The sequence below is a fragment of the Drosophila simulans genome, chromosome 2R (genome assembly GCF_016746395.2).
Source record: "Drosophila simulans strain w501 chromosome 2R, Prin_Dsim_3.1, whole genome shotgun sequence".
Taxonomy (NCBI): domain Eukaryota; kingdom Metazoa; phylum Arthropoda; class Insecta; order Diptera; family Drosophilidae; genus Drosophila; species Drosophila simulans.
In genome coordinates this window covers 15,336,308-15,360,420 of record NC_052521.2, presented here as the reverse complement: position 1 = coordinate 15,360,420, position 24,113 = coordinate 15,336,308, and the positions used below count along the sequence as shown (strand labels likewise).

Here is a 24,113-nt window from a genome sequence, read left to right as displayed (position 1 = left end):
TTAATTTTTTTTTTTGTGTTTTATTTTTTACGAAATAAACGACATTCAAGGATGGCCGATGTTTTTTTTTTTTCTTTTTCCCGTTTTAAACGTCTTGTGCATGTGCCCTATCTGGCGATCGAGTACCTAATGAAGCGGTGAGGCGTCGGTGTCTGACAAACTTCAAAGCGAAGTGTCACTTTGGGCGCCTACTGGCGTTCTCTAAGTAAAATCTCAAAAGATTTGACATTTCGGAAACATTTATTTGGGCATTATATACTTCATTAAACATATTTCGATCTGGTTTGGCCAGCATTTACTTGGCTTGAGAATTGGTTTGCTTTCAACTCAATTTTGATTTTTCGTAGCATTTAATAGTTAAACATAAATCGTACTGGCTTAATTCATTATTGTGTAGTTTTGCCTAGACTATGGGTGAAAATTATTGAACTAGTCCTACAATTTATTAAATTTGTGTGTATGTATGTATATCATTTGTTTTTTTTTTTGTATGCATGACATGATTTGTGAGTTTTCCCCATTTGAATGTACATTTTTCAAAAACATACATGGGCATATCGCTAAAGTACAGTACTGAACTTAACTGAATTGTTCTCATTTCAATAGACATTATTTAATACGTTTTCATTCAGCAGCGAATGTTAGATAGGCTTCCAGATTAATCTTGTAATACTTTTACCAATTTTGTGAAAATTTATTTATGTTTTGCTGCAACACTTAACTGCCATTGCACAATTATAACCTGTATTCAGTTGCTTTTTGCATTTTTTCGTTTTTTTTTTACATTTTAACATTTTATCGCTTTACTGCTGAACCAATATTTTGAACATTTTTTTGCTATTTTGGCAGTGGGTTGGTAATAAACTTTTAAACATTAACAAATAAAGAGGCCCGTAGTTGGCAGCGTTCATTAATACATAATAACGAAAAGAAATGATAATGGAAATGAAGAATATAAAATTCATAATGAATCGGTATGCCAAAGGGTTCAATTTCCAAGCAATCCAATCGCCGTTGTCGCAGTATCTCCACCCCACTCCACCAGGTACTGGACTTGTCCATTTCCCATGCGCCGCTTGGCCCGAATGGCGAAGGGCTCACCAGCATCTATGCGATTCATAGCGCCACCAAAGTACTTGTTCACCGACTGCTTCAAGTCCAGCATGGAATGTCCTGGGGCTCCAATGCCGTTGCTGCTGCTGCTGGTTGTCGTCGAGCTGGTGGAGTTCCGGCGGCTTTGGCTGGGTGACTGCTTCTGTGGCCGCTGGCGCAACAGGCGCCCGTGTGTCGGCTTTCCCATTGGCGGCGCGGGTGGCTGCAGATCTTTGGCATAGATAGGAAGGTAGTGGCTGGGTATGGGATTGATGGTGGTGGTGCTGATGACCTATTAAGTGGAAACGAAAAAACATCTCAAACATTGTAGTTACATTGTAGTTAGTTAAACTCTTACCTCAATGGCCGTGGTCAGGCGGCGAGTGCGTCGTCTGCGCACTTCCTGATTGGGCCCTATCGTAATGTCTTTGGCACTCAGTCTTCGCTTAATGGTGCGCACCATGCGCGGCTGCTCCTTGGAGTTGCCCTTAAGCTTGAAAATGCTGTTGATGATGCCATTTACTCCGACTCCAGCTCCCACACCGATACTTCGTCCCTGCGACGCCTTTTTGGGAGTCGCCATAAGGAAGGGATTGTTGCGTCCCAGAAAGTTGACCGGCGGTGGTATGATGAGGTCCAACGAACTGGTTCCCCGACTGCTGCTTGAGTTCTCGTCGGATGATAGATCACAGTGATTGCGGCTGTTGTCATAGCGTTTGGACAATCGGAAAGCCTTGCGCTTCCGACTGCTGTTTGCGTCCAGCAGCGGTGGAATGGGAGCTGGTAGTTTGCCGGAATCGCCATCGTTGGCATTGTCGTCGGCGAGGTCCGGCTTCAGTGGCAACTCATGCTTATCGGCCTTCTGAGCGGCCTGCTTTTTGGCCTTCTCAATGATCTGTTTGATGGGTATTTCGTCCTCGCTGGTCTCGACTGGGTCATCTTCGTCTGTATTAAACTCATACACATCTTTGGGGGCCCTTTTCGGAAGTTCGCTGGCACCTCCGTCAGGCTCTTCGGGCATGAGCATTAGTTTAAATCTGTTTTCGAGCAGCTCATCGGACAGCTCCTCGTGGGGCTCAAGGAATACCTTGGGAATGTGCGGCGGGCCACTGTGTCGCAGTGCATAGAAGGCCGGAGCCCTTTTAAACTCCCTGCCACAGACAAATCTGTCGGAGTAATCCTTAAGGGTTTGCTTGAGACGCTCCATCAGTGCCGTTTCGGGCAGTGTACGCCACTTCTCGCAGATAGGCAGCTGGTGGCGCTGCTCGAGTATGAAGGGCCAAATGTCATTTAGCAGGTGATGGTACTTTTGGTGCTGATGCTTTCGCAGATTGTATAGTGCAATGTGGAGCACGTCCACCCATTCGATTTGCATACGACGAACGAATTCCATGCCATTGTTGCAGACCGTGCAGCAGAACACAAAGAACCTAGAAAACGAGATTCATCTCAGTTTAGATTACAGTTAAGCAATTGAATACGTACATATCGCCGCGCAGCAGCTTCTTCTTGAAGTTCTGCATGCATTGGGTGTGGAACCAGTTCCGACATTTGCAGCACTGCAGCATGTTGTGATCGAATTTTCCCGGTTTTCCGCAGTAGCAGTAGATCTGCTCTTCGTTGACCCGATGCTTCTCATCCCAGCTGAGCTTATCCGCCTGTGGGTAAAACCGGATTAAGAATCTAATCCGCTGGCTTGGGTTCGTAGAATACTTACATGGTAGGGCAACTGTCGGCAAATTCCCGCTGGTTTTGTGATCTTATGGCTGACAGGCTGTTGCATTTTCATGGGTTTAGCACAGCGTTTGCAACTCCAAATTCCGCTGCCGGTAACAATTTCAACGGTGCAACCACGATGATAGCCACGTCCGCAGCGCTCGCAAATTTCGACCACGTCTTCGATATCCGATCGCTTGCAGGCCACGCACATGGGTCCACTGGGGGAGGTATTCGAGGATTCCGTGGTGGAGGCACCGCCTCCGCCAGCGGTAACCGAGCTACCGCCTCCCAGCTTGCGCAGCTTATCCGGTTCACACCATTGCTCCGACTGGTCATCAAAGCGTATAAGATATTGATCACTTGTCTGGTCAATAATGGTGCCCAGGTAAAACCTGCCATCGTTGCATTTGATGAAGACATCCTCCTGAAGCGCATACGTGACCGCTGGAGAGGGAGCGGCAACTGGTGGTGCCGGCGGCGGTGGTGGTGATGGAGGTGTTGGCGGCGTTGGCGGTGCTGCTTCGACGGTCTTGAAGCTTGGCTTCATTGAGTTGACGCCTTTGAGCAGCGACTGCGTGGCTAGTAGCGGAGGCGAGGGCGAACTTTTACCGGGTGAACTCATGGCCTCCGGCGTAGTTGGCGGTGTCTGTGGCGTTGTGGTCGTAGAATCGGGCTCGTCAATAATCACCACTGCTGCTGAGGTGGTCGCGGTGCCACTATAACTGCTGCTGGATACAGAGCTGCTGCTGCAGCTGCTGCTATCCGCCGTGCTGCTGTCGATGAGGGGCAGGATGGCCTTATGCTGGATGGCCGGTATGATGGGCGAAGGTTGTTGGGCCGTGGTAAGCGACGAACTTAGCGAAGTGGGCGTCTCCGTATAGTGGTTATTGATGCAAATATTTATGCGGTCTAACACGACGGTGGAGGGCGGTGAGGAGGAATTGGTCACAGGCACCAGCGGCGGCGGCTGCAGTTGCTTGCCAGTTCCACCGGCCGCCAGCAGGTTGATTTGGCCCGCAGTTTGGCTACCGCCACTGGGCAAGTAGTAGGACTGAACGGGCGCATATGTGGAGTGCGCTTCCTGCGGCGACTTGTTCAGACTGTATACACTTGGGGCCGTCGAGATGATTCGTATGTTGTTGGCTTTGAATGGGCTACAGCTTGTTGCCGCCTGTTGCTTCGGTGGCGTTGATTGCTGAGCGAAACTGTTCGTGATCTGGATGGTGCTGGGATGTGTGGGATGCGTGGTCTGCGGCCCAGTGGTGGCATAGTATCGCTTGGCCACCGTGGCAGGTCCTACGCTGGGCGGCAGGATCTGGTAGGTGGTGGTCATCCACTGCGGCTGCTGGCCAGCTGGCTGTGCTAAATAGCCGTAGGTGGCCGTAGGAGCTGATGGGCCGGCGGTACTCGGCTGTTGCATGAACGGATGTGCCACGTTCTGCGGCGGATGATCGTGTTGCAAGTGAAAATGGTTGTTCATCATTGCGGCTGTGTGTGCGTGCTAGATGGGATGATTCTTCCTGTGCGCAGTCTTTTGTGAAAAATAGGGATCCTCAGTTCGATTTGCCGGCTTTTCGCGGCCCGTTTTTTCATTGATTTTGCGATCGTTTCCCGCTGATTAACACGAGCTCATTAATCTGGCGCCTTTTTCGTCGAATTTGTTGTTGCCCGCCGACACATACATGCACACTTTTGCTACACATACGGACTGGAGAGCGGGCCCTTTTGTATTCTCTGTGTCTTCCTCATTCGTACTTTTCCACACGCACCACTGGCACTTCTAGTTTCGGGTGCCGATTTACGCACCTTTAAGTGTGTTTCGATTCGTGCATTAAATTAGCATATTGCTCTAATTGATCCGGCTATCGGCTTTGAACGTCGTTGTCCCAAGTTCATCTTTAACACCAGCGAAAATGCACAAAACAAATCACTTGAAAATTAATTTGTGTCAGCCATTTTTCAACATATGCCCACCAGTGTGACCGCATCCAACAATTATTCTTTTCGTTACGTTTTCATATCTAAATCTACCACAACTTATGTTATGGGAATAAAATTAACTGATTAAAATAAATAAAGAAACATTGGGCATTGTTCACCACATATTTACATTTTTATATTTTTAAATATATTGAAACGTATAAAATACCATAAATTTACTTAATTATTCCCACTGTATCGGCCAAGACTCAGCGGTCTCGTCCTGGAAAATACTAGAAAAGTCATTTAAATATATTCTAAAGATTCAAAAATGTTAATATCATACATAATTTAGAGTTTAAACGTAAAGTGACAATAATAAACACAAATTAAAGAAACAAAATAAAACTAACATTAAGGGACAACTTTAAATTGTCAAGGTAAATCTTTTCGAAATTTCAAAATAAATGTTAATTTGTTTAGTAAGTTCGCCTTATTTTTATGTCCTTTTATATACTACTTCACCTAAAATCAAACCAACTCGTTTAATTTTAACTCATAATTAAAGTCAAGTTATCAAATGGAAAATACTAAATACTAGAATCCTTATCATTTCTACTGCTGTATTAATGTCGACAGTTGCGTATCAATTAAAACTATGGGTACACACATATCAATACTAGCTTTAAAAACAAATCACAGAATTATTTAATAAGTTTTTAGTGTAATGATCATCCAGGTAATTGGGGTCAATATACGAATACGAAGCTGCGCGCCAGAAAATACTAGATAAAAACAGAGGACCAAGCAGACAGCCAGCAATGGTATAAATAGCAGCGAACTTTAGTTCGTTCGGATTTTACCAATTTGGTCACGCTGCGAACAGAAGCAAATTTACTTGACGGAGGTTTCATTAAATTTTCACTTGTTAATAAAACGCGAAAAAGCACATAAAAACCGAAGAACTGTTAAAACAAAAGCGGTACGCCAAGAAAGTGAAGTGTAATAACTAAACTAAACAAATAAAACGCGAGTTTTTCACTCCGCGAAAGGCTTGTGAGCTGCAAAAGTGGTAAGGTAAGTAGGTTGAGCAGGAGAAGAAGAACTGGAGCTCCATTTGTGCAAGTTGGTGGCTCGAATGACGCACTTGGCTGCAACCAAAAACATTCGATTCGATCAGAGCTGCAACTTTCACATCAAAATTGTACCCATATGTACATTTTACATATGTATGGTGTACCTGGACACGCACACTGATTCCCGCACCCATACAAACACACTTACACACACACACACACATATACCGTGGAAAAGTGAACTGTGAACTGGAAAAAAAGCGTGTGTGTGTGTTGGTGTGCAGTGAATTCATTGACTACTCCTTTCCAGGCTGCTGGTCACTTTATGTCCAGGTCGCGTTCATCCGCTAAAGCCGTGCAGTTCAAGCACGAATCGGAGGAAGAGGAGGACGACGAGGAGGAGCAGCTGCCTTCCAGGAGAATGCACTCTTACGGAGACGCCACGGCCATCGGAAGCGGGGTGCCGGCCTTTTTGGCCAAATTGTGGCGCCTGGTGGACGATGCCGATACCAATCGCTTGATTTGCTGGACCAAGGTAAGCCTACGCCGCCATATTGTTTATTTACCTTTCCAGGGACTCCCCTCCCCCTCCCACCACTTACCGCTAATCAGCATGGCAACAACAATGACTTGCCCATGCAGGTGTCTCAAGCTCTCTTTCTCGCGTTTCGCTCTCTGTTTTGTTGTTGCCCATGCCGCATCGCACGTATGCAAGTTGCCTTCCCCACCCACTCATCTTGTTGTTGTTGTTGTTGTTGTTGTCGATGTTGCCATTTGCATGCGTACGTGCGTGAACTCTGGAAAATTTTCCATCTCCAACTGACAATCGAATAATTTCCCTTGGTCATTCAGTTGGCTTTTCATTTAAGATAAGAGTAATTGGTTCCCACTTAGGTTACCACACACTCTTAACGAAGAGTTTACTGATAAGCATACGGTTCGCCAACAATTTTTTGTCAAAAACATACGCTCATTAATATGTGCGTATGATAGTAACACAATCTAATTTTCAAATGCAATATTTTTAGCGTGTTTCACACAAAAATATCTGAGAAAAACTTGAATCTTAAAATGAAATAGTTGACAAATTTTATCAAATACGAATTTCTTGATAACTTGTTTTTAGTTTTTAATGTTTTTTAAAAAGTACATTTTATACATTATATAAACTTTAGAAGAAGATATACAAAAACACTAATTTCAGCTTCGGCTCGTAACTATAGTTTTGCATCTATAGATATAATTACAATTAGCTAATTATTTTCGTTGCTTATCGGTTTTAGTTTGCGGCCAACCGCTAATAGGTTTGTGGCAACCACATATCAGCATGACTCTCATATCGCTTCCGTTTTTCGTTTTATTTTTGCAGGATGGCCAAAGCTTCGTTATACAAAATCAAGCGCAATTCGCCAAGGAACTATTGCCACTGAACTACAAGCACAACAACATGGCCAGCTTCATAAGGCAATTGAATATGTGTAAGTAAATGAAGCGTGTGTGTTGAAAAATCAACTGAAAACTAAAATCAACTCTCATTGTGTTTTGCAGATGGATTCCACAAGATCACCTCTATTGACAATGGCGGACTACGTTTTGATCGCGACGAGATTGAGTTTTCACACCCATTCTTCAAGCGCAATTCGCCTTTTCTACTGGACCAAATCAAAAGGAAGATATCGAACAACAAAAATGGTGACGACAAGGGTGCGCTGAAGCCGGAGGCCATGTCGAAGATTCTCACCGATGTGAAGGTCATGCGGGGTCGTCAGGACAATCTGGATTCGCGCTTCTCCGCCATGAAACAGGAGAACGAAGTGCTGTGGCGCGAGATAGCCAGCCTGCGCCAAAAGCACGCTAAGCAGCAACAGATAGTCAACAAACTGATCCAGTTCCTAATTACCATCGTGCAACCGTCGCGCAACATGTCTGGCGTGAAACGCCACGTGCAGCTGATGATCAACAATACGCCGGAAATTGATCGTGCACGCACCACCAGTGAGACCGAGAGCGAGAGTGGCGGCGGCCCGGTTATCCACGAGCTTAGGGAGGAGCTTCTTGATGAGGTGATGAATCCATCACCGGCTGCCTACAACGCAGCCTCACATTACGACCAAGAGAGTGTCTCTCCGCCTGCCGTTGAGCGTCCGCGATCTAACATAAGCATTAGCTCGCACAACGTCGATTATTCGAATCAGAGTGTGGAGGACTTGCTGCTCCAGGGAAATGGAACCGCTGGCGGTAATCTTCTAGTAGGCGGAGCCGCTTCTCCTTTGGCCCAAAGTGTGAGTCAATCGCCGGCGCAACATGATGTCTACACAGTCACTGAGGCGCCCGATTCTCATGTCCAGGAGGTGCCAAACAGTCCGCCTTATTACGAGGAGCAGAATGTGCTTACCACGCCCATGGTGAGGGAGCAGGAGCAGAAGCGTCAGCAGCTTAAGGAGCACAACAAGCTACGACGACAGGCAGGAGATGTTATACTTGATGCTGGCGATATTCTCGTAGATAGTTCGTCGCCCAAGGCGCAACGGACAATAAGCCAGCATAGTACGCAACCTGATGTGATGGTCCAGCCAATGATTATAAAGTCTGAGCCGGAGAACAGTTCCGGACTGATGGATCTAATGACACCCGCGAGCTCCGATTTGTACAATGTTAACTTCATCAGTGAGGATATGCCGACAGATATTTTTGAAGTAAGATGCATTTGAACCATCTTATGGTAGTTGCTAACTCTTTTCTTTTAACTCTTTAGGACGCTCTGCTTCCAGACGGCGTGGAAGAGGCAGCCAAACTGGATCAGCAGCAAAAATTTGGGCAATCGACAGTAAGCAGCGGCAAGTTTGCCAGCAACTTCGATGTGCCCACCAACAGTACGCTTCTGGATGCCAATCAGGCCTCGACATCGAAGGCAGCGGCCAAGGCGCAAGCTTCTGAGGAAGAGGGCATGGCTGTGGCCAAATACAGTGGCGCTGAGAACGGAAACAACCGAGATCCCAACAGCAGTCAACTCCTCAGGATGGCCTCAGTGTTAGTAGACCAGAAGAATTCGAATTCAAGTCGGATAAGCCATAATCAAGCGGCTAATTCTTACTGTTGCAGTGACGAACTCCACGGGCACTTGGAAAGCATGCAAGATGAGTTGGAAACACTGAAGGATCTGCTACGTGGCGATGGGGTGGCCATTGATCAAAACATGCTCATGGGTGTAAGTGTCAACACTTAGTAGACTTTCTTCTATTCTATTAGCTGTCCGTTTGTCCGACTCGATGCTGATTTAACTTATGTTCTATTTACATGATTAGGCGCTTAGCAGGACGCCCAATTTTCAGTTGCCCGAGGACGAGCTGCTTTTAAAGGTCAGCACAAAACGTCCAGATCTGGCCTTCATGTCTGAAAATTCCCCTGCTGAACTATCTAACACAATGTGCTTTATTTGTATACTTTACAGCTGTTTAATGACTCGGATCTGATGGACAACTATGGCCTATCGTTTCCCAATGACAGCATAAGCAGTGAAAAGAAAGGTTGGTTCGGAAATCAGTATTAATTCCTTCGCTTGAGAATAACCACTTCAATGTTTCAAGCAGCACCCAGTGGCTCCGAACTGATTTCCTATCAGCCCATGTATGATCTGTCCGACATTTTGGACACGGACGACGGCAACAATGACCAGGAGGCCAGCAGGCGCCAGCTGCAGACGCAAAATTCGGTTTTAAATACGCCACGTCACGAGTTGTAACTTATATTAAGTAGCAGCAGCTCAGCCGTTTAAATGGCGAACAAATTGTTTTTAGTGTTAAATGCTAATCTTGACACGTTAATTTTCTTCACCTACTCTGTCTAACCTTTTAGTTGATTCATACCGATAATCACATTAGTAACCACTATAATCATATGAATGATCTGTATATGCCTTATGCACTATATATATGATATATAGACTAACCAGTTCTTGTTGTAGAAAGACTCGAAGAATCAATAAAGATTTAGATTTATTTTATATCGCGGGATTTTGCGAGCCTCAGCTCAGCAGGTAGAAGATTTTTAGTTTGCACTAACCGATCGAGTGCAATGAAAGCTGCTCGCATCGTAGACGATTTAAGACCGCACGCTTTAGTTAATACGTTTTACACACTACTTTTATTATTATTTACAAATAAATTGTTTAATGCCGCGTTGAGCTGCAAATGAAATCAAATGTGTACTTTTTCTTTGGAACAATGAAACTCCGTTTGCAGCTACCTTGTGCATACTTTTATTCGACTCAATGTTGATACAACTGAAGAGATATGAACTATGGACACATCGCCTCAAATTAACCTAGAACTTAGCCTAGGACACGAAACGTAGAGTTGCAAGTTGTTTGCAAGTATGTTAATACATAAATGAAGTGGGAGTGTGGGAGTGTGGGAGTGTTCGAGTGCGTTGTCTACCACTAAGGTTACTAATCAAGAATTGTACGTATAGAATGATGACGATGACGCCTTAGCTTTCGTCCTTGTACTTGGCGTCCTTCAGAATGCTGGCGAACTCGAACTTGACCCGCTCCCGTTCCGATCTCCGCATGCTGCGCAGTGTGTCCACCAGCGATAGGCAGTAGAGCTCGATGGGATCGTTGAAGGAGGACGACGCCTGGGTCTGAAGCGGCGCTTGGGATGCCTTGCGCTTGAAGGGATTGGTCAGAAAATCGCTGGGTAACGCGCGTCTGATAGCCGCAGGCTTAAAAATGGGCTCAATGGTCACTTCTCCGTTCGACAGCGAGCTATTCTTGAACGGCTTTTGCTCCTGTTCCTGCTGCTGTTGCAGATGCACCTCCTGGCCGTAGCCATTGCCCATTACCACCATGGGCGTTAGCAGGGGCGAGGAGGCCGGCGAGCTGGCGTTGTCATGTTCGTGGCTGTGATTGCTGCTGCTGGTGCCGTTCAGTGTCGTCGGCAGGGATAGTTGCGGCTTGGACTCCTCCATGACCAGCTGCAACTCGGGCACAATCTCGTTGTCGTCGCTATTGGAGCCATCGTCGCTGTTGTCCAGGTCGATGATGTCGTAGCCCTCGGAGGCGTCGATCTTCAGGTGCTCCGGATCGGGATACAAAAAGCTATTGCTGTCGTTGTCACTTCCCGTTCCATTCTGTTGGGCCACGTAGCTCTGGGATTTCTTCACATTGTAGGTTTGCGCCGTGTTCTGCAGAAAGGACAGATCCTCGGTGAAACGCCGCTTGCGTACGTTCGGATTCGCCTGGCCCGTCTCAATCGCCTTGACCTCCTGCAGATAGTTGTACCGTATGTTCTTCCACTTGGTCTGCAGGAATCGGGCTGTGAATTGGGCGTAGGAAAAATGGGGTGGTTTTATCGACAGAATCTACGCAGTGGATATAATGCAATGTACTCACAGGAGGCGCCCAGTTCGTTGGCAATGCGATCCCATATGTCCACCCGCACCGGATTACGGCGATAGTGCGGATGGCTGACATCATAGATGGCCGGATTGGCGCGCACCAGCTTTATCAGGCGATCGTCTGGCAGAAAGGATTTGTGGGAAAAATCGTTAAAATCTGTTTCGGTTTCTACGTTTCTTCGCCGCAGAAACAGCAACCCCTAAGCGCAGAAGACACATCCTTTGGCTTTGGGGGTTGATTCTGCGAGCCCCGGTTACTCAGATTCCATTGTGTACCGATTGCGAACCGAGGAAAACTCACCGAACTCGGGTCCTGTGGTCTCGCGCTCCGCGTAGTAGCGCTGCATCTTCTCCGACTTGGGAAAGGAGTCCTGGTTTCCGTTCTTTCGGCTCATTTCGTCCCAACTTTGGCCAATTGCTTTCGATTGTTTTGCTGGTCAGGTTGCCATAGGCGGCCGCTTTTCCTTCTGTTTGTATTCGCAGTTTTAAGACGGCTCTCGCTGGCGATTCTAAAAGTTTATGTTGCTGCGACCGATTTACCGTTCGACTCTCCTGCGTTCTCTTCGTTTTGGTTTTACGCGCTCTGCGCAGACTCAATTCTGCTGGTCTTGGCGTTTGGCCAGTTTTAGGCAATTTCGCGACATCTTTTCGATATCGAATCGATAACAGACTGCGAACTTGGTGGCAAGGCTGAAAGAGTTGCGCGCATTTCAAAAATCATGCAAACATGAAAAACGTTTATTAAAACAGAAATGTTGATCATGAAGAAACGGTCTCAGATTTTCCGATTGAAACAGGTGTTTGGTTCAAATTTGTTTACATCTACAAAGAATTTCCAATTGAAAATACGAAAAACAAAAGTAACTTAGTCATGGAGCGCTTATTTATTTAAAAATACTTTTCAACAACAATACAAACAATACAAAAGGAGTGAGAATTGGGCTTTTAGGCAGTCTTAACGAAAGCGCCGGCGAAGAGGATGTTCTTCTTGTTCCAGATGACGTAGAGGAAGGGCCGGTCCGCCTGGAACTGCAGCGGGAAGGTCATCATGCGAGTCATCATGATCATGCCGGTGGCAGCCGCCGCCTCCGTGCCCTCCTCGTTCACCTCGATGGTGGCCTTGTGCAGCACCTTGGACACAAAGACGCCCTCGGGGGATTCCAGCAGATTGCCAAACTCAGCTTCGTCCGTAAACATTTTCGTGATGCCCAGCTGAAAGTGAAAAGGTAAATACATAAGTGTCAAGTAAATAACTAATGAGGTCATCCGCTTGAGGTTTTATGAACGATAAGATATGTAGCTTGGTAAGGTGTGTCACATCCGACTGCAGCTAAAATTCCATCATTTGTTTTAGGATCGTGCGGCTGATACATGATCTTGAGTATGAGCCACTGGCTGCCACCGCAATACGACGACAGCCCATTTTGGTTATCTAAGACATTTCTACCCTACCGTCGATAAGCTACTAAAAATAATACATACATCAATCGGCGGAATTTTAGAGATAAGTGGGCAATAAATATTTTTGTGGGCGGTTTGCAGCACTGCAACGTGTCCATAAAATTGAATTCTGGATTTTATGGAGAAATTTATTGAGCTACCGCTATTATTAGCTCCTTACTTCAACACGCAACTTGACTTATTATCAAAAGGGGGTCAAGGAACACAAAAGCTGACCCCAAATGGAGCTTAATTGTGGCATAAATTGGGTAGGCGCAAGCTACAACTCTTACCCAAAAAAAAATATATATATATACATATATATAGACAAAGAAGTGGTTTTGCTCACCTGCTTCAGTTTCTCGGCCAATTCCAGGGAGTAGTCCACCTTAAACTTGGGGAACTTGACATGGACCTCTTCCACGGTCAACTTGTCGGCCAAATCCACCAGGTTCACAGTCTTGAGCTTCTCGGCTAGGGCGTAAATGCCTGTCCGCTCCTGCGGCAGCAGCACGAACATGGAGAGGTCAGAGTCCTGGTAGGGCATCTCCAGGGCAGTGCAGCCCAGATCCTCGAAGTAGCCATAGTTGAACTTGGCCTTCTGGTTCATGTAGTTGATCTTAACCTGCTCCTCCTCGCCCACCCAGAAGATATCCTCCTCGGTGCGCTCCTCGCTGAACTTGTGCGCCCAGCTGCCCTTGAAGTGGAGGGCATTGAGCAGGACCAGCCTGGTGTTGTCCGACAGCGAGTCCGCGCTGACCAGCTCCGTAATCTTGCCCTGAGTCTTGGCATTCACCCAGGCATTGATGGCCTGGGCGGCGGCATCGCTGAGCGCAAAGTTAATGGACTCCGCCTCCGAATGATACTGCTCCTTGATGGCCGACTGGTAGGCGGGCTTCAGCTGCTTGCCCTCCTGCACGTACAGCTTGTTGGCCACGCGCAGCAGGTTGCTGTTGCGGTACTTCTCCAGCACAAACTGGAACGTCTGGGCCACCTCCGGCGGAAAGTTGGAGACGAAGTGCAGTGCCTTGGCGATCTCGTCGGCGGTTTCACCCTGCGATCCGGCAAAGGCCAGGGCAATGCAAGTTTGTATGGAGAAGGGCGAGAAGACGACGTTCTCCTTGAGCCCGCCAGCGCTCAAAAGCTGGAAAAGTTCGCTGGTGAAACGGGCACCTCCACGCGCAAATTCCAAATTGAAGTCGAACATATTGACGGACTGAACTGAGTAATTGTGGGTGTGCTGCGTAATCGCGGAACTGCGTATGCTTGCTCTCTGGTCTGCTGTCTACACCGGAATGCCTTAAATGTCGTTCGGGGCCACAACAAAAGTGAAAACAGCCATCGGCCAGCCGGCGAATGAGTCACAGCCAAAATATTATCAAAACAATAGAAGCGAAGTGGTGGCGTCATCATTTTCCTGATCTAGCAACCTTGGGGACATCCCCGGGTTCATCCCAAAAACATAAAGTAATCAGGCGTTCTTTAAATAGGCATGGATGTTTAGTTTTTGTTTGTCTCATGCTAAAATTGTTAAAATTATGTTTTTATTTTTAATATTATTATGCAGTGTGACCTTAAGCATTGGCGCCTAAAAATACTGCGTTTCTGTCCAGCAAATACTGAAATACACTTGACAAGCGAAACGCATGCTGATGTTTGTTAATTTTATTAGAAATTCAATTAAAAGGCTAATTAATTAAATATTTGTCAATTACAGATTTTAATAATTTGGAATATATATATTTGCCCTTTGAAAGTTATAAATTTCGATAGGCAGAATATACCAGATCGACTATTGTGCAGCCCTGGGGCTTCTGCGCGCGCGCTTTCCAACACCGCCGCACGCAACCACCCCGCTTCCCGCTCTCCTAAAAGCCATTATTTTTCGAGTTTCATCCGCAGCCACAGTGCAAAATAGGTTTATCAATTTAATTTAAGTGTTAAAGTAGTTCTAAAGTGTTTTTTAAGTTGCGCACACGATCGAGGCCACCCCGCATGAATGGATGTGCATGTGCCCATCGATCGAACGGAGTATTTGCATTCAGTTGTTGTGATTTTCCCGTGACCATTGCGTACGAAAATCGTTTTGGGAGCGCAAGAAGGTGAGTTGCGACTGCAGATCGTTATGCCACTCTCGTTTCGAATGCGGACTGGGAATCGGAATGGGGTTACGGAACGGAGTGGAAGGGAAGGAAACAGAATCCATGGATGTGGATCTGGGTCTGGGTCTTGGTCTTGGTTTGGGTCTGGGTCCTTGAACCCCTGCACGGAATGCACGAAACCTGAATTGCGCACTGCAGCTGCATTTTATCCGATTTCACCAAGAACACACAGAGGCATAAGGCAACCGGAGGGCCGTAAGAACCAGAAAAGTGCAACAAGGAGTGGTTGCTTGGCATCGGCAGCGAATCAGTCGATTTGAACCCTTCTACCCGCCGCCTGTCACAATTTGATTTAGGCCGATGTCGTCGCTTCAGTTGCATTTCTATATATATATATGCACACACATACATATGTATGTATATAGGTAGATGCGTGTGCACCATGTCCATTTGCATTTCGCATTTATATGCCCCGCATGCAGTTGCAACTTGTTTACGCACAATCGCCGCACAAAGAAACACCTCCAGGGCCCTTTGTGCGGCCAGGGAAAACATTGTTTGTGTCCGTCTCAACCATGTTCCTTTTCCTCCTTGCAGCTGCGGTCGCTGGTTCATACGGGAGTCCTAAAGGTTACAGCTCCAGAAAATGCAGCACAACGTTCATGCCGCCCGGCCAGCGCCCCACATCCGTGCTGCGCACCATCACAGCCACAGCCACAGCCATGCCCACATGCATCTGCATCCCGGCATGGAGCAGCACCTGGGCCCCAGTCTGCAGCAGCAACAGCAGCCGCCGCCGCCGCCCCAGCAGCCTCCACATCGCGACCATCTCCACCCACGGTAAGCAATTTATGGCGTCGAGGTTATCAGGAATAAAAATTAAACTAGATAATGCTTCATCCTGCAGTCAAATAGGATGAAATTGTAATACCTTTTGGAGTTCGGTTATAATTTAGTATTACTAATTATGGTTGGAGTTCTACAAGATGGTTCAGTTAGACTTCAGAAATGGTAATCATCCCCTTCATTCAATCGAAACTCCATGTAAACAAAAAGGGGTAACTTGGGTTAAATAGGTTTCCCAAGTCTAGAAGAATTTCCAAATCTATGTACAGGATTCAACTTTTAGATAAAATTGTTTAGGCAATAAGGCAATAGAGAAAAGGTGATATTTCTAGCTACTGGTTGGATCTCATGGCCTCAGTGTGGATCTCAGGTGAGGAAAATGTATTTCCCTGGCTTGGTTGGATCCTAGAGAGATTCCACATCGACTCGGAACGCCAGCTTGTCTGAGCTTTATGCGTTGCGGCAATTATGTTAATTCCTGTCACTGACAATCGGTGTGAGACTCATCATCCCATTTTCTCAACTCATAAATTATAATTTCAGTGGCTCTTTGTTCTTTCGCGCTCAGCATGACTTCCGCTCGATGATAACGGGTTTGCCCTGCCGACTGCGCTGCAATTATCCTTGACGTTCGCGAGGATCCTTCGGCTCGGCCTCCAGTAGTTCAGGCTCCTCGTATTGTCTGCGATCATATGTTTCGCCAAACTCTCCGCAAACTGCTCATCCAGTTCCGCATTCAGTTGCGTTTTGCCTGCCGGTCGGATCGGGTCGCACATGAATTTATAACCGGCGTTCGCAGATTCTAACGTACATTTGCGTACGATCTTTTAACGATCATGATAGACTTTCATCAGTGCCAAGTGAGAGGTGACATATGCAAGAAGATTGAAGTTATAAAAACTGAAGCGGGTTCTAATAAGTTCGCAAGACAATAAATTAAAGAACTCATAAAGATAAGAGATGCGTTTTCGCAAATGAAATCAAATCCTCCTAACCATATAACTTGCAAGTGAAAGGTAAAAAAGGAATAAACTTCAAATAATACTACTGATTTGTATTAGCTGATATATGGATAGTTTTTAATGCTCTAGGGACACATAAAATAAAACAATTTAAGTAAAAAGTAGACTGAATGACCAATATTTAATGAAGCATAAGGATAATAGTTATCATTGCTCAGACTTGTTTTCAAAAAAATAGTGCCCATAAACACTAACAGTATCCAATTAATTACCTTTCCCTTACGCAGGACATTTTTATCGCATATCAACTGATCCTAATCACAAATTGCCCATATCAATGTTAATTTGAAGGCTTGTTTCCGTACTGATTTAGCGATTATAAATTGCCAAAAATATTTCCTCGTCTTGTGAAATGTACGAGGCTGTAGGTAAAGGGCGCTAGAGTGCTGTCCTACCCTCGATCATCGGGAAAGGAAAGGTAGGGAGCGGTTGCAGGAGCAGGGTGTCGCAGTAGGTGCGTCTCAATTGAAACTGACAGTTGGCGAAAAATGACACGATGCGTAAGAGAATGCGGCTTTTGTGCTTTGTTAGGATTTTGTCCATTGTTCGGCGTGGTCGCTGTTGTCTGCTATTCCGCAGGAACAACAACATGCGGCAGAGGGGTGGGGGGGCAAGAAGCTTCTAGGACCTCCGCTCGTTGGTGTTTTTGTTTTTCCCGTGCGCCAGTCGATGTACACTTTTGTCTCGATGGCCTCTATAATCCTCTTGGCGTGCATTGTTTGCTGATATAACCGCAGAAGCCAGCGCATCCGCCCCAGGAGCTTTTACTTGTGGCCATCGATTAACCAATTTGCTTGCTCTATCCTCCGTTTTGCAGTCTGAATCATCACCATATCCACGCTCAGCAGCAGCAGCAGCAGCAGACGTCGTCGAACCAAGCCGCCGCCGTCGCTGCGGCTGGGGCTGCCTATCACCACGGCAACATCAACAGCAACAGCAGCAGCAACATCACCAGCAACAGCAACCAGATGCAGAAGATCCGCCAACAGCACCAGCACTTGAATAGCAACAACGGACTTCTTGGTAATCAGCCTCCTGGTCCGCCGCCACAGGCCTTCAATCCCTTGGCGGGCAATCCGGCAGCTCTCGCCTACAATCAGCTTCCTCCGCATCCGCCGCACCACATGGCCGCCCATCTGGGCAGCTATGCCGCTCCACCGCCTCACTATTACATGAGCCAGGCGAAGCCCGCGAAATATAACCACTATGGCAGCAATGCAAACAGCAACAGCGGCAGCAACAACAGCAACTATGCCCCCAAGGCCATACTGCAGAATGCGTATAGGAATCAGAAGGTGGTGGTTCCACCAGTGGTGCAGGAAGTAACCCCGGTGCCGGAACCGCCAGTGACCACCACTAATGCCACCACTAACAACACCAGCAACAACAGCACAGTCCAAGCTAGCGAGCCTGTAACCCAAGAGGATACATCTCAGGAGCCGGAGACTATACAGGAGCCAGCTTCAGCGGACGACCATACCAGCAGGGAGCATATCGATGCTACGGGAGCCCTGTCCAACGAGGACACGAGCAGTTCAGGACGCGGGGGCAAGGACAAGACCCCAATGTGCCTGGTCAATGAGTTGGCCAGGTACAACAAGATCACGCATCAATATCGGTTGACTGGAGAACGAGGACCTGCCCACTGCAAGACCTTCACGGTGACACTGATGCTGGGCGATGAGGAGTACTCGGCGGATGGTTTCAAGATTAAGAAAGCGCAACATTTGGCGGCTAGTAAGGCTATCGAGGAAACCATGTACAAGCATCCGCCGCCGAAGATTCGGCGCAGCGAGGAAGGCGGTCCCATGCGCACACACATTACGCCAACGGTGGAGTTGAATGCCCTGGCCATGAAGTTGGGACAGCGCACCTTCTACCTTCTGGATCCCACTCAGATTCCTCCCACGGATTCCATAGTGCCGCCGGAGTTTGCCGGCGGTCATTTACTAACTGCGCCAGGTCCAGGGATGCCGCAACCACCTCCACCACCTGCTTATGCTCTGCGCCAGCGGCTTGGCAATGGATTCGTGCCCATTCCATCGCAGCCGATGCATCCGCATTTCTTTCATGGACCTGGTCAGCGACCGTTTCCTCCGAAGTTTCCATCACGCTTTGGGCTGCCACCGCCTCTCGGAGCTCATGTACATCATGGACCGAACGGCCCATTTCCATCCGTGCCTACGCCACCTAGCAAAATCACCCTGTTTGTGGGCAAGCAGAAGTTTGTTGGCATCGGACGCACACTGCAGCAAGCGAAACATGACGCTGCGGCGAGAGCGCTGCAGGTTCTCAAGACACAGGCCATATCTGCCTCTGAGGAGGCTCTCGAGGATTCGATGGACGAGGGCGACAAGAAGTCGCCCATTTCGCAGGTTCATGAGATCGGAATTAAGCGCAACATGACTGTTCATTTTAAGGTATTGCGAGAGGAGGGGCCGGCGCACATGAAGAACTTTATTACGGCCTGCATTGTGGGATCTATTGTCACCGAAGGAGAAGGAAATGGCAAGAAAGTGTCCAAGAAGCGTGCCGCAGAAAAGATGCTCGTCGAGTTGCAAAAGCTGCCGCCCCTTACGCCCACCAAGCAGACGCCATTGAAGCGGATTAAGGTGAAGACGCCCGGCAAAAGTGGGGCAGCTGCCCGAGAAGGTTCGGTTGTGTCGGGCACCGATGGTCCTACGCAAACGGGCAAGCCGGAGAGACGTAAACGCCTCAATCCGCCAAAGGACAAGCTGATAGACATGGACGATGCGGATAATCCCATCACAAAGCTAATTCAACTGCAGCAGACGCGTAAGGAAAAGGAACCCATATTCGAGCTGATAGCCAAAAACGGCAATGAAACCGCCCGTCGACGGGAGTTCGTTATGGAGGTCTCCGCCAGCGGAAGCACAGCCCGTGGAACAGGCAACAGCAAGAAGTTGGCTAAGCGAAATGCTGCTCAGGGTAAATTGATTATAATTAATAGAAAGCTAGGAAAGACTTAATAAACTTAATTAATTATTGCAGCTCTATTTGAACTGCTGGAAGCTGTTCAAATCACACCAACCAACGAAACACAGTCATCGGAGGAATGCAGCACTTCGGCAACAATGTCCGCCGTTACAGCGCCCGCAGTGGAGGCAACTGCGGAAGGCGAAGTGCCAATGGTAGCAACGCCAGTGGGTCCCATGCCAGGCATTTTAATACTGCGCCAGAACAAAAAACGTGAGCGAAACCCACTTTGCATTCAAAATAGTATATTTATCAAATACGTTTCAATCATTATAGCAGCAAAAAAGAGGGATCAAGTTGTAATTGTCAAATCCAACGTGGAATCCAAAGAGGAGGACGCCAATAAGGAAGTGGCAGTTGCAGCTGACGAGAATAGCAACAACAGTGCAAACTCTGGCGACAGCAGCAACAGCAGCAGCGGCGATTCGCAAGCCACTGAAGCGGCAAGTGAGAGTGCACTGAACACCTCAACCGGCAGCAATACGAGTGGTGTGAGTAGCAACAGCAGTAATCTTGGAGCCAACATGGAAGGTAACAACCATGCCGAGAGTAAAAACAACACCGGAAACACTAGCAGCAACGCGGAGAGTAGCAGCAACAGTACGAGCAACACACAAAGCGCTGGAGTGCACATGAAGGAGCAGCTCTTGTACCTTAGTAAACTGCTGGACTTTGAGGTAAGCTCACCGAAGGAAAAGCCAAGCCCAGCTTGAACTAACCATTCTATGTCATTTTTTTCCATTCAGGTCAACTTCTCGGACTATCCGAAAGGCAATCACAACGAGTTCCTGACCATCGTGACATTGTCCACACATCCGCCGCAGATCTGCCATGGCGTTGGCAAGAGCTCCGAGGAGTCGCAGAATGATGCTGCAAGCAATGCCTTGAAAATCCTCAGCAAGCTGGGGCTCAACAATGCCATGAAATAAGCATAAAGCGCTGAAAATTTCACAAAACCCTTATTAACTGCAATTTTTGTTGTTGCACATAAGCATGATAAAAGCAAAGCAAAGAAAAAACAATTGAAATACCCGTCCACAAAGCAAACCTTAAACAAAATCCAAAAACCAAGCTGTGTGCAAATTCAAAAAAAAGAAGAAAAAAGAGAAATGTAAGAGAAGCAATGCAAGAGAAGCAATGCAAGAAACAGTTTTGAAATAGCAAATTATTAGTTAATACCTATTTATTTATTTATGTGTGCAAGTTGTGCAAACTGGTGTTATTATTTTATTTATTTGTTGAGAATTGAATAACGAATCGAACTGATAGTAACCGAAACTGAACAGAGGCGAACACTTAACCAGAGCCGCAACATTGTTAATCCAAATCGAGAATCGAACAATAACTAGACTTAATGAAAACCCAACAAAATCATGAATGAACAGATGCATAATATATGTGCAGTACCTAAACTTAAGATTAAAGCTCATTAACCACTTGAATTGAATTGATGAACAAAGGACTATTGATACCTCTTAGCTGCATGCGGCAATCGCTTTCAAAAATAAATACAAAATTTCTGAGCACCTCGGTGCAGGACAAAATTGAAGGATATCCGCATTTGCGAATAAACCAGGCAGGCTGTCTACGGATAAACTGGACAAATTTTTGATTTATTTTTCAAAGCACGACAACCATGAACCGTTTGTGGTCATATGCTTGATGAAACTCGTCGAATAATGAATCTATTATACGTATACTATATTTAAGTGTTAAGCATAAGCATCGGCGGATGTCGGAAAGTCGTATACCATACCCCATGACCGGTCGATTTGCCAAAACTTTCAGCAAATATTTGCAATGTTTTGCTGGATTTTGGAGATTGATAGGAAGTGGAAGAAAGTGGGCGTTCACGCCGAACATACAACATAAAATACAATTTACATAATCGTTATAATTATATTTATGAATGTTTAATAAGCCATTTTTGTAAATGTTCAGCTTTTGGCGAGTGTAAAAGCTAAAAGCTGAACATCCTTATGAATAATGAATCGTGTTGTTTAATCTGCCATGGTTTGTCCCCACATGTCTTGCTCGTTTTTGAATCCGACTTATTTATTAGTTATGTTATCGCCGTAACCCCCATTACTACTCCCCTCCCCCCCACACACACATTGCACACACCAACTGAAATTTCGAGAACAATAGTTTTAATTACTTTTATCCCGAACAGCACCAGTTGATTAAGCGTTAAGTTGCGTTATGTAAAATGTATTTTGTCTAAGCCATCACGTTGGCCACAATGTGCATGATTGCTTCGCGATTTGCGATCCTAACCTAAGCTTAAGCCCCAGCGAACTGTAACCGTTGAAATGAAGTCAATCCCAGTATTAAATGTATAGATAGGGGGCAGTTGTGCGTAACTCCCATTAAATTACTAGACTCACAGATATATATATATATCGTGCACATTGTTTGCGCCACACAAATTGTTCATTTTGTTAGAAGATTTTGCAGACCCAGCGATACGATACGATCATAATCGTAGTCAATAAATTTTCATGTGCGAGTGTAGCGGTGTCTGCTTTGCAAAATCTTCACAAAATTGATTGAAATTATTAATCTTAATGTGAGATGTATTCGCAGGTAGCAACAATGCGTGAAGATCTGTTCATTAACACCAAATAAAGGCATACGAGTCAAGATGAGAGAACACATTTATTAGTCTTAAGCCTACGCCCACACACATTCACTAAGTTTTGTCTATCTGTAATTGTGACACATAATCATGTTATGTCATTGAAACTGAAGAAAACTCCCCCCCAAATGAAAATATGTAAAATGTAATTATACGAATAAAAAGTGAAATAAAGTTGGAAGTGAGTGTTTTTGATTGATTTGGGATAAACGCATATGAAATGAGTTGGGCCCGTAAATCAACAACCCATCGCCATTAAAAACTATGATTTATTTCGGCCATAAATTAATTTATAGTCCCGCCTTTCCTGCCCTGCCCTGCCCTACGTTGAAAATATTTGTGACAGGTGGTATAATATGTAATAGTGGCCGAAAACCCCGATGCGTTACATAAAATATCATAAAAATTAGGGAAAATTATATTTTTTAAATTCACCATCAAAATGCAAAAGGGTGAGAGGCGGCCATAAACTTATAAATACATAAACGTTTGTTAATTTGCCGAAGAAAACAAAAAAACCCTTTCGCAATACGAATTCACAAACTGTAAACGGCTTAAATGCTCGAATCAGATTATGATGTGCCGACAGCTCTCGGGCTGACTAATCGATGACAAATGTTTATGCAAAATGGTCCAGACTTGAGCCCCATTCATTTCTTCAGAAGATTTCAAGAGTTTTCGAGACTATTATACCAGTTAAGACCTGAGAAACATGCAGGTTTGTATCTTATAGTTTGAAATCATTTGCAGATTTTAAGATGAATCTTTGGAACTTAAACTATGTAGCTTTGTAGATACATTTATTATGGTTGTGAATATCTTTTTTTCAGCTTGTTATATTTGATAGGTCTTAAAATAGTGCTATCCTATAAAGCTCAATCTGGTAAAGTGCGCGATGGGCTGTGCCATGGTGCAGCTCCTCCGCTTTCTCCGCTGGCATTTGGCTAGTTTTTGTGGCAATCGTGCGATTAAAACAAAAAGAAAACTACAAAAAACAAACTTGTGGCCGGCAAATGCATAATAAATACATAAAATTAAATTAATGCCTTGCTTGCACATCAGCATCCAGCTTTCCGGCAAAATCAAAGCGATTCCGCGCCCGCCACTCTGCCCCTCCATTTGCATATGCATTTCTCTGGGGGCTCTGGGTCTGTGGGATCCCTGAAACTGGGAGCCACCATATCATATCAAATGTAATTTTCTGTCCCTCGCGCCTCTGATTAATTTATGGCGCTGATAATAATCCGGCTGAGCTGGGCAGTAGTAGTAGTAATAGCGTGTGATTATGAAATTTGGCTTGCCAAAAGAAATCAATAATATGAGCGAGCGGCGGAAAGAAATGGGGACGTTGAAGTAGAAACAAGATACCCGGTTACCCGTATCCGTACATCCGAGATGGGTCCAAATTAACATGTGTTTGTCAGACGCCGTTTGCCGGCATCTCTGGGTTCATCTGCATATGGTATGTTGATGTGATGTAATGGGCGTTTGATTATTTTGATTTTGGTCTTTTGGGTCGGGGCAATCCGAAATCGTTGGAATTTTGCTTGGGGCTACGGAAATGGAGCTTCTCGCACAGGGCAATTAACCAAATCAATGCAAGTAATTTGATTTAGAAATGCTTAAAAACCCCCCTCCCACCAATCAGACCTTTGCTTACATCACCTGTAGAGTTTAAAACTTAAAACCATCACCTAATGCATTTATATAAATTGAAAGCGATATTCGGGAACTTTTTTTCTCGAAACGAAACGAACGAAAGTGAAACTTTGGCTGTTCACAGCATTCGATTAACTCATGAGTGTGCGTGCGTGCGTTAATTTTGATTTATTCGAATAATATTTTGAAAAGATTTTGAGTAATG

General features: G+C 45.8%; 5 protein-coding genes across 10 annotated transcripts; 2 read left to right on the top strand and 3 right to left on the bottom strand.

Moving 5' to 3' along the window:
• Window positions 1-221: 221 nt before the first annotated feature.
• Window positions 222-4,834, bottom strand: LOC6735050 (polycomb protein Pcl). Its single transcript, XM_002081995.4, has 4 exons — window positions 2,810-4,834; window positions 2,578-2,750; window positions 1,451-2,522; window positions 222-1,384 (listed from the first exon to the last, which is right to left on the bottom strand). The coding sequence occupies exons 1-4, from the start codon at window positions 4,292-4,294 to the stop codon at window positions 989-991; spliced, it is 3,126 nt and encodes a 1,041-aa protein (XP_002082031.1). The 5' UTR covers window positions 4,295-4,834; the 3' UTR covers window positions 222-988.
• A 719-nt stretch (window positions 4,835-5,553) lies between these two features.
• Window positions 5,554-9,810, top strand: LOC6740478 (heat shock factor protein). Of its 5 annotated transcripts, XM_016176747.3 has the most exons (9): window positions 5,555-5,808; window positions 6,118-6,342; window positions 7,177-7,285; window positions 7,356-8,503; window positions 8,563-8,837; window positions 8,910-9,015; window positions 9,113-9,166; window positions 9,259-9,334; window positions 9,398-9,810. In XM_016176747.3, exons 2-9 carry the CDS (start codon window positions 6,133-6,135, stop codon window positions 9,547-9,549), a joined length of 2,130 nt encoding a protein of 709 aa, XP_016028339.1. In that variant the 5' UTR covers window positions 5,555-5,808; window positions 6,118-6,132; the 3' UTR covers window positions 9,550-9,810. The 5 variants fall into 5 exon arrangements, with proteins under 5 accessions (XP_016028341.1, XP_016028339.1, XP_016028338.1 ...); XM_016176749.3 differs by having other exon boundaries at window positions 5,554-5,803; window positions 8,563-9,015; XM_016176746.3 differs by lacking the exon at window positions 9,113-9,166.
• A 239-nt stretch (window positions 9,811-10,049) lies between these two features.
• Window positions 10,050-11,976, bottom strand: LOC6735048. The gene is made up of 3 exons (XM_002081993.4): window positions 11,506-11,976; window positions 11,200-11,325; window positions 10,050-11,122 (listed from the first exon to the last, which is right to left on the bottom strand). The coding sequence occupies exons 1-3, from the start codon at window positions 11,597-11,599 to the stop codon at window positions 10,296-10,298; spliced, it is 1,047 nt and encodes a 348-aa protein (XP_002082029.1). The 5' UTR covers window positions 11,600-11,976; the 3' UTR covers window positions 10,050-10,295.
• Window positions 11,977-12,069: 93 nt separating this feature from the next.
• LOC6735047 (serine protease inhibitor 42Dd) lies at window positions 12,070-14,238 on the bottom strand. The gene is made up of 2 exons (XM_002081992.4): window positions 12,994-14,238; window positions 12,070-12,416 (listed from the first exon to the last, which is right to left on the bottom strand). The coding sequence occupies exons 1-2, from the start codon at window positions 13,849-13,851 to the stop codon at window positions 12,150-12,152; spliced, it is 1,125 nt and encodes a 374-aa protein (XP_002082028.1). The 5' UTR covers window positions 13,852-14,238; the 3' UTR covers window positions 12,070-12,149.
• A 200-nt stretch (window positions 14,239-14,438) lies between these two features.
• Window positions 14,439-22,430, top strand: LOC6735046 (maternal effect protein staufen). Of its 2 annotated transcripts, none has more exons than XM_016181662.3 (6): window positions 14,439-14,746; window positions 15,344-15,586; window positions 17,432-19,563; window positions 19,627-19,824; window positions 19,891-20,288; window positions 20,358-22,430. In XM_016181662.3, exons 2-6 carry the CDS (start codon window positions 15,393-15,395, stop codon window positions 20,538-20,540), a joined length of 3,105 nt encoding a protein of 1,034 aa, XP_016028335.1. In that variant the 5' UTR covers window positions 14,439-14,746; window positions 15,344-15,392; the 3' UTR covers window positions 20,541-22,430. The 2 variants fall into 2 exon arrangements, with proteins under 2 accessions (XP_016028335.1, XP_016028334.1); XM_016181661.3 differs by having other exon boundaries at window positions 14,440-14,746; window positions 19,888-20,288.
• The last annotated feature ends 1,683 nt before the right edge of the window (window positions 22,431-24,113 follow it).

Excerpts from the sequence above, each read along its gene's own strand:
- LOC6735048 (XM_002081993.4), bottom strand. The coding sequence starts at position 11,599 with ATGAGCCGAAAGAACGGAAACCAGGACTCCTTTCCCAAGTCGGAGAAG. Across the intron at positions 11,326-11,505 it reads GACCACAGGACCCGAGTTCG|ACGATCGCCTGATAAAGCTG; the intron begins GTGAGTTTTCCT and ends CCTTTCTGCCAG. Across the intron at positions 11,123-11,199 it reads CAACGAACTGGGCGCCTCCT|CCCGATTCCTGCAGACCAAG; the intron begins GTGAGTACATTG and ends CCCAATTCACAG.
- LOC6735050 (XM_002081995.4), bottom strand. The coding sequence starts at position 4,294 with ATGATGAACAACCATTTTCACTTGCAACACGATCATCCGCCGCAGAAC. Across the intron at positions 2,523-2,577 it reads AAGCTGCTGCGCGGCGATAT|GTTCTTTGTGTTCTGCTGCA; the intron begins GTACGTATTCAA and ends CTCGTTTTCTAG. Across the intron at positions 1,385-1,450 it reads GCCTGACCACGGCCATTGAG|GTCATCAGCACCACCACCAT; the intron begins GTAAGAGTTTAA and ends TCCACTTAATAG.
- LOC6735047 (XM_002081992.4), bottom strand. The coding sequence starts at position 13,851 with ATGTTCGACTTCAATTTGGAATTTGCGCGTGGAGGTGCCCGTTTCACC. Across the intron at positions 12,417-12,993 it reads TGGCCGAGAAACTGAAGCAG|CTGGGCATCACGAAAATGTT; the intron begins GTGAGCAAAACC and ends TTTCACTTTCAG.
- LOC6740478 (XM_016176749.3), top strand. The coding sequence starts at position 6,133 with ATGTCCAGGTCGCGTTCATCCGCTAAAGCCGTGCAGTTCAAGCACGAA. Across the intron at positions 9,016-9,112 it reads ATCAAAACATGCTCATGGGT|GCGCTTAGCAGGACGCCCAA; the intron begins GTAAGTGTCAAC and ends TTACATGATTAG. Across the intron at positions 9,335-9,397 it reads CATAAGCAGTGAAAAGAAAG|CACCCAGTGGCTCCGAACTG; the intron begins GTTGGTTCGGAA and ends TGTTTCAAGCAG.
- LOC6735046 (XM_016181661.3), top strand. The coding sequence starts at position 15,393 with ATGCAGCACAACGTTCATGCCGCCCGGCCAGCGCCCCACATCCGTGCT. Across the intron at positions 15,587-17,431 it reads CGCGACCATCTCCACCCACG|TCTGAATCATCACCATATCC; the intron begins GTAAGCAATTTA and ends TCCGTTTTGCAG. Across the intron at positions 20,289-20,357 it reads GTAAACTGCTGGACTTTGAG|GTCAACTTCTCGGACTATCC; the intron begins GTAAGCTCACCG and ends TTTTCCATTCAG.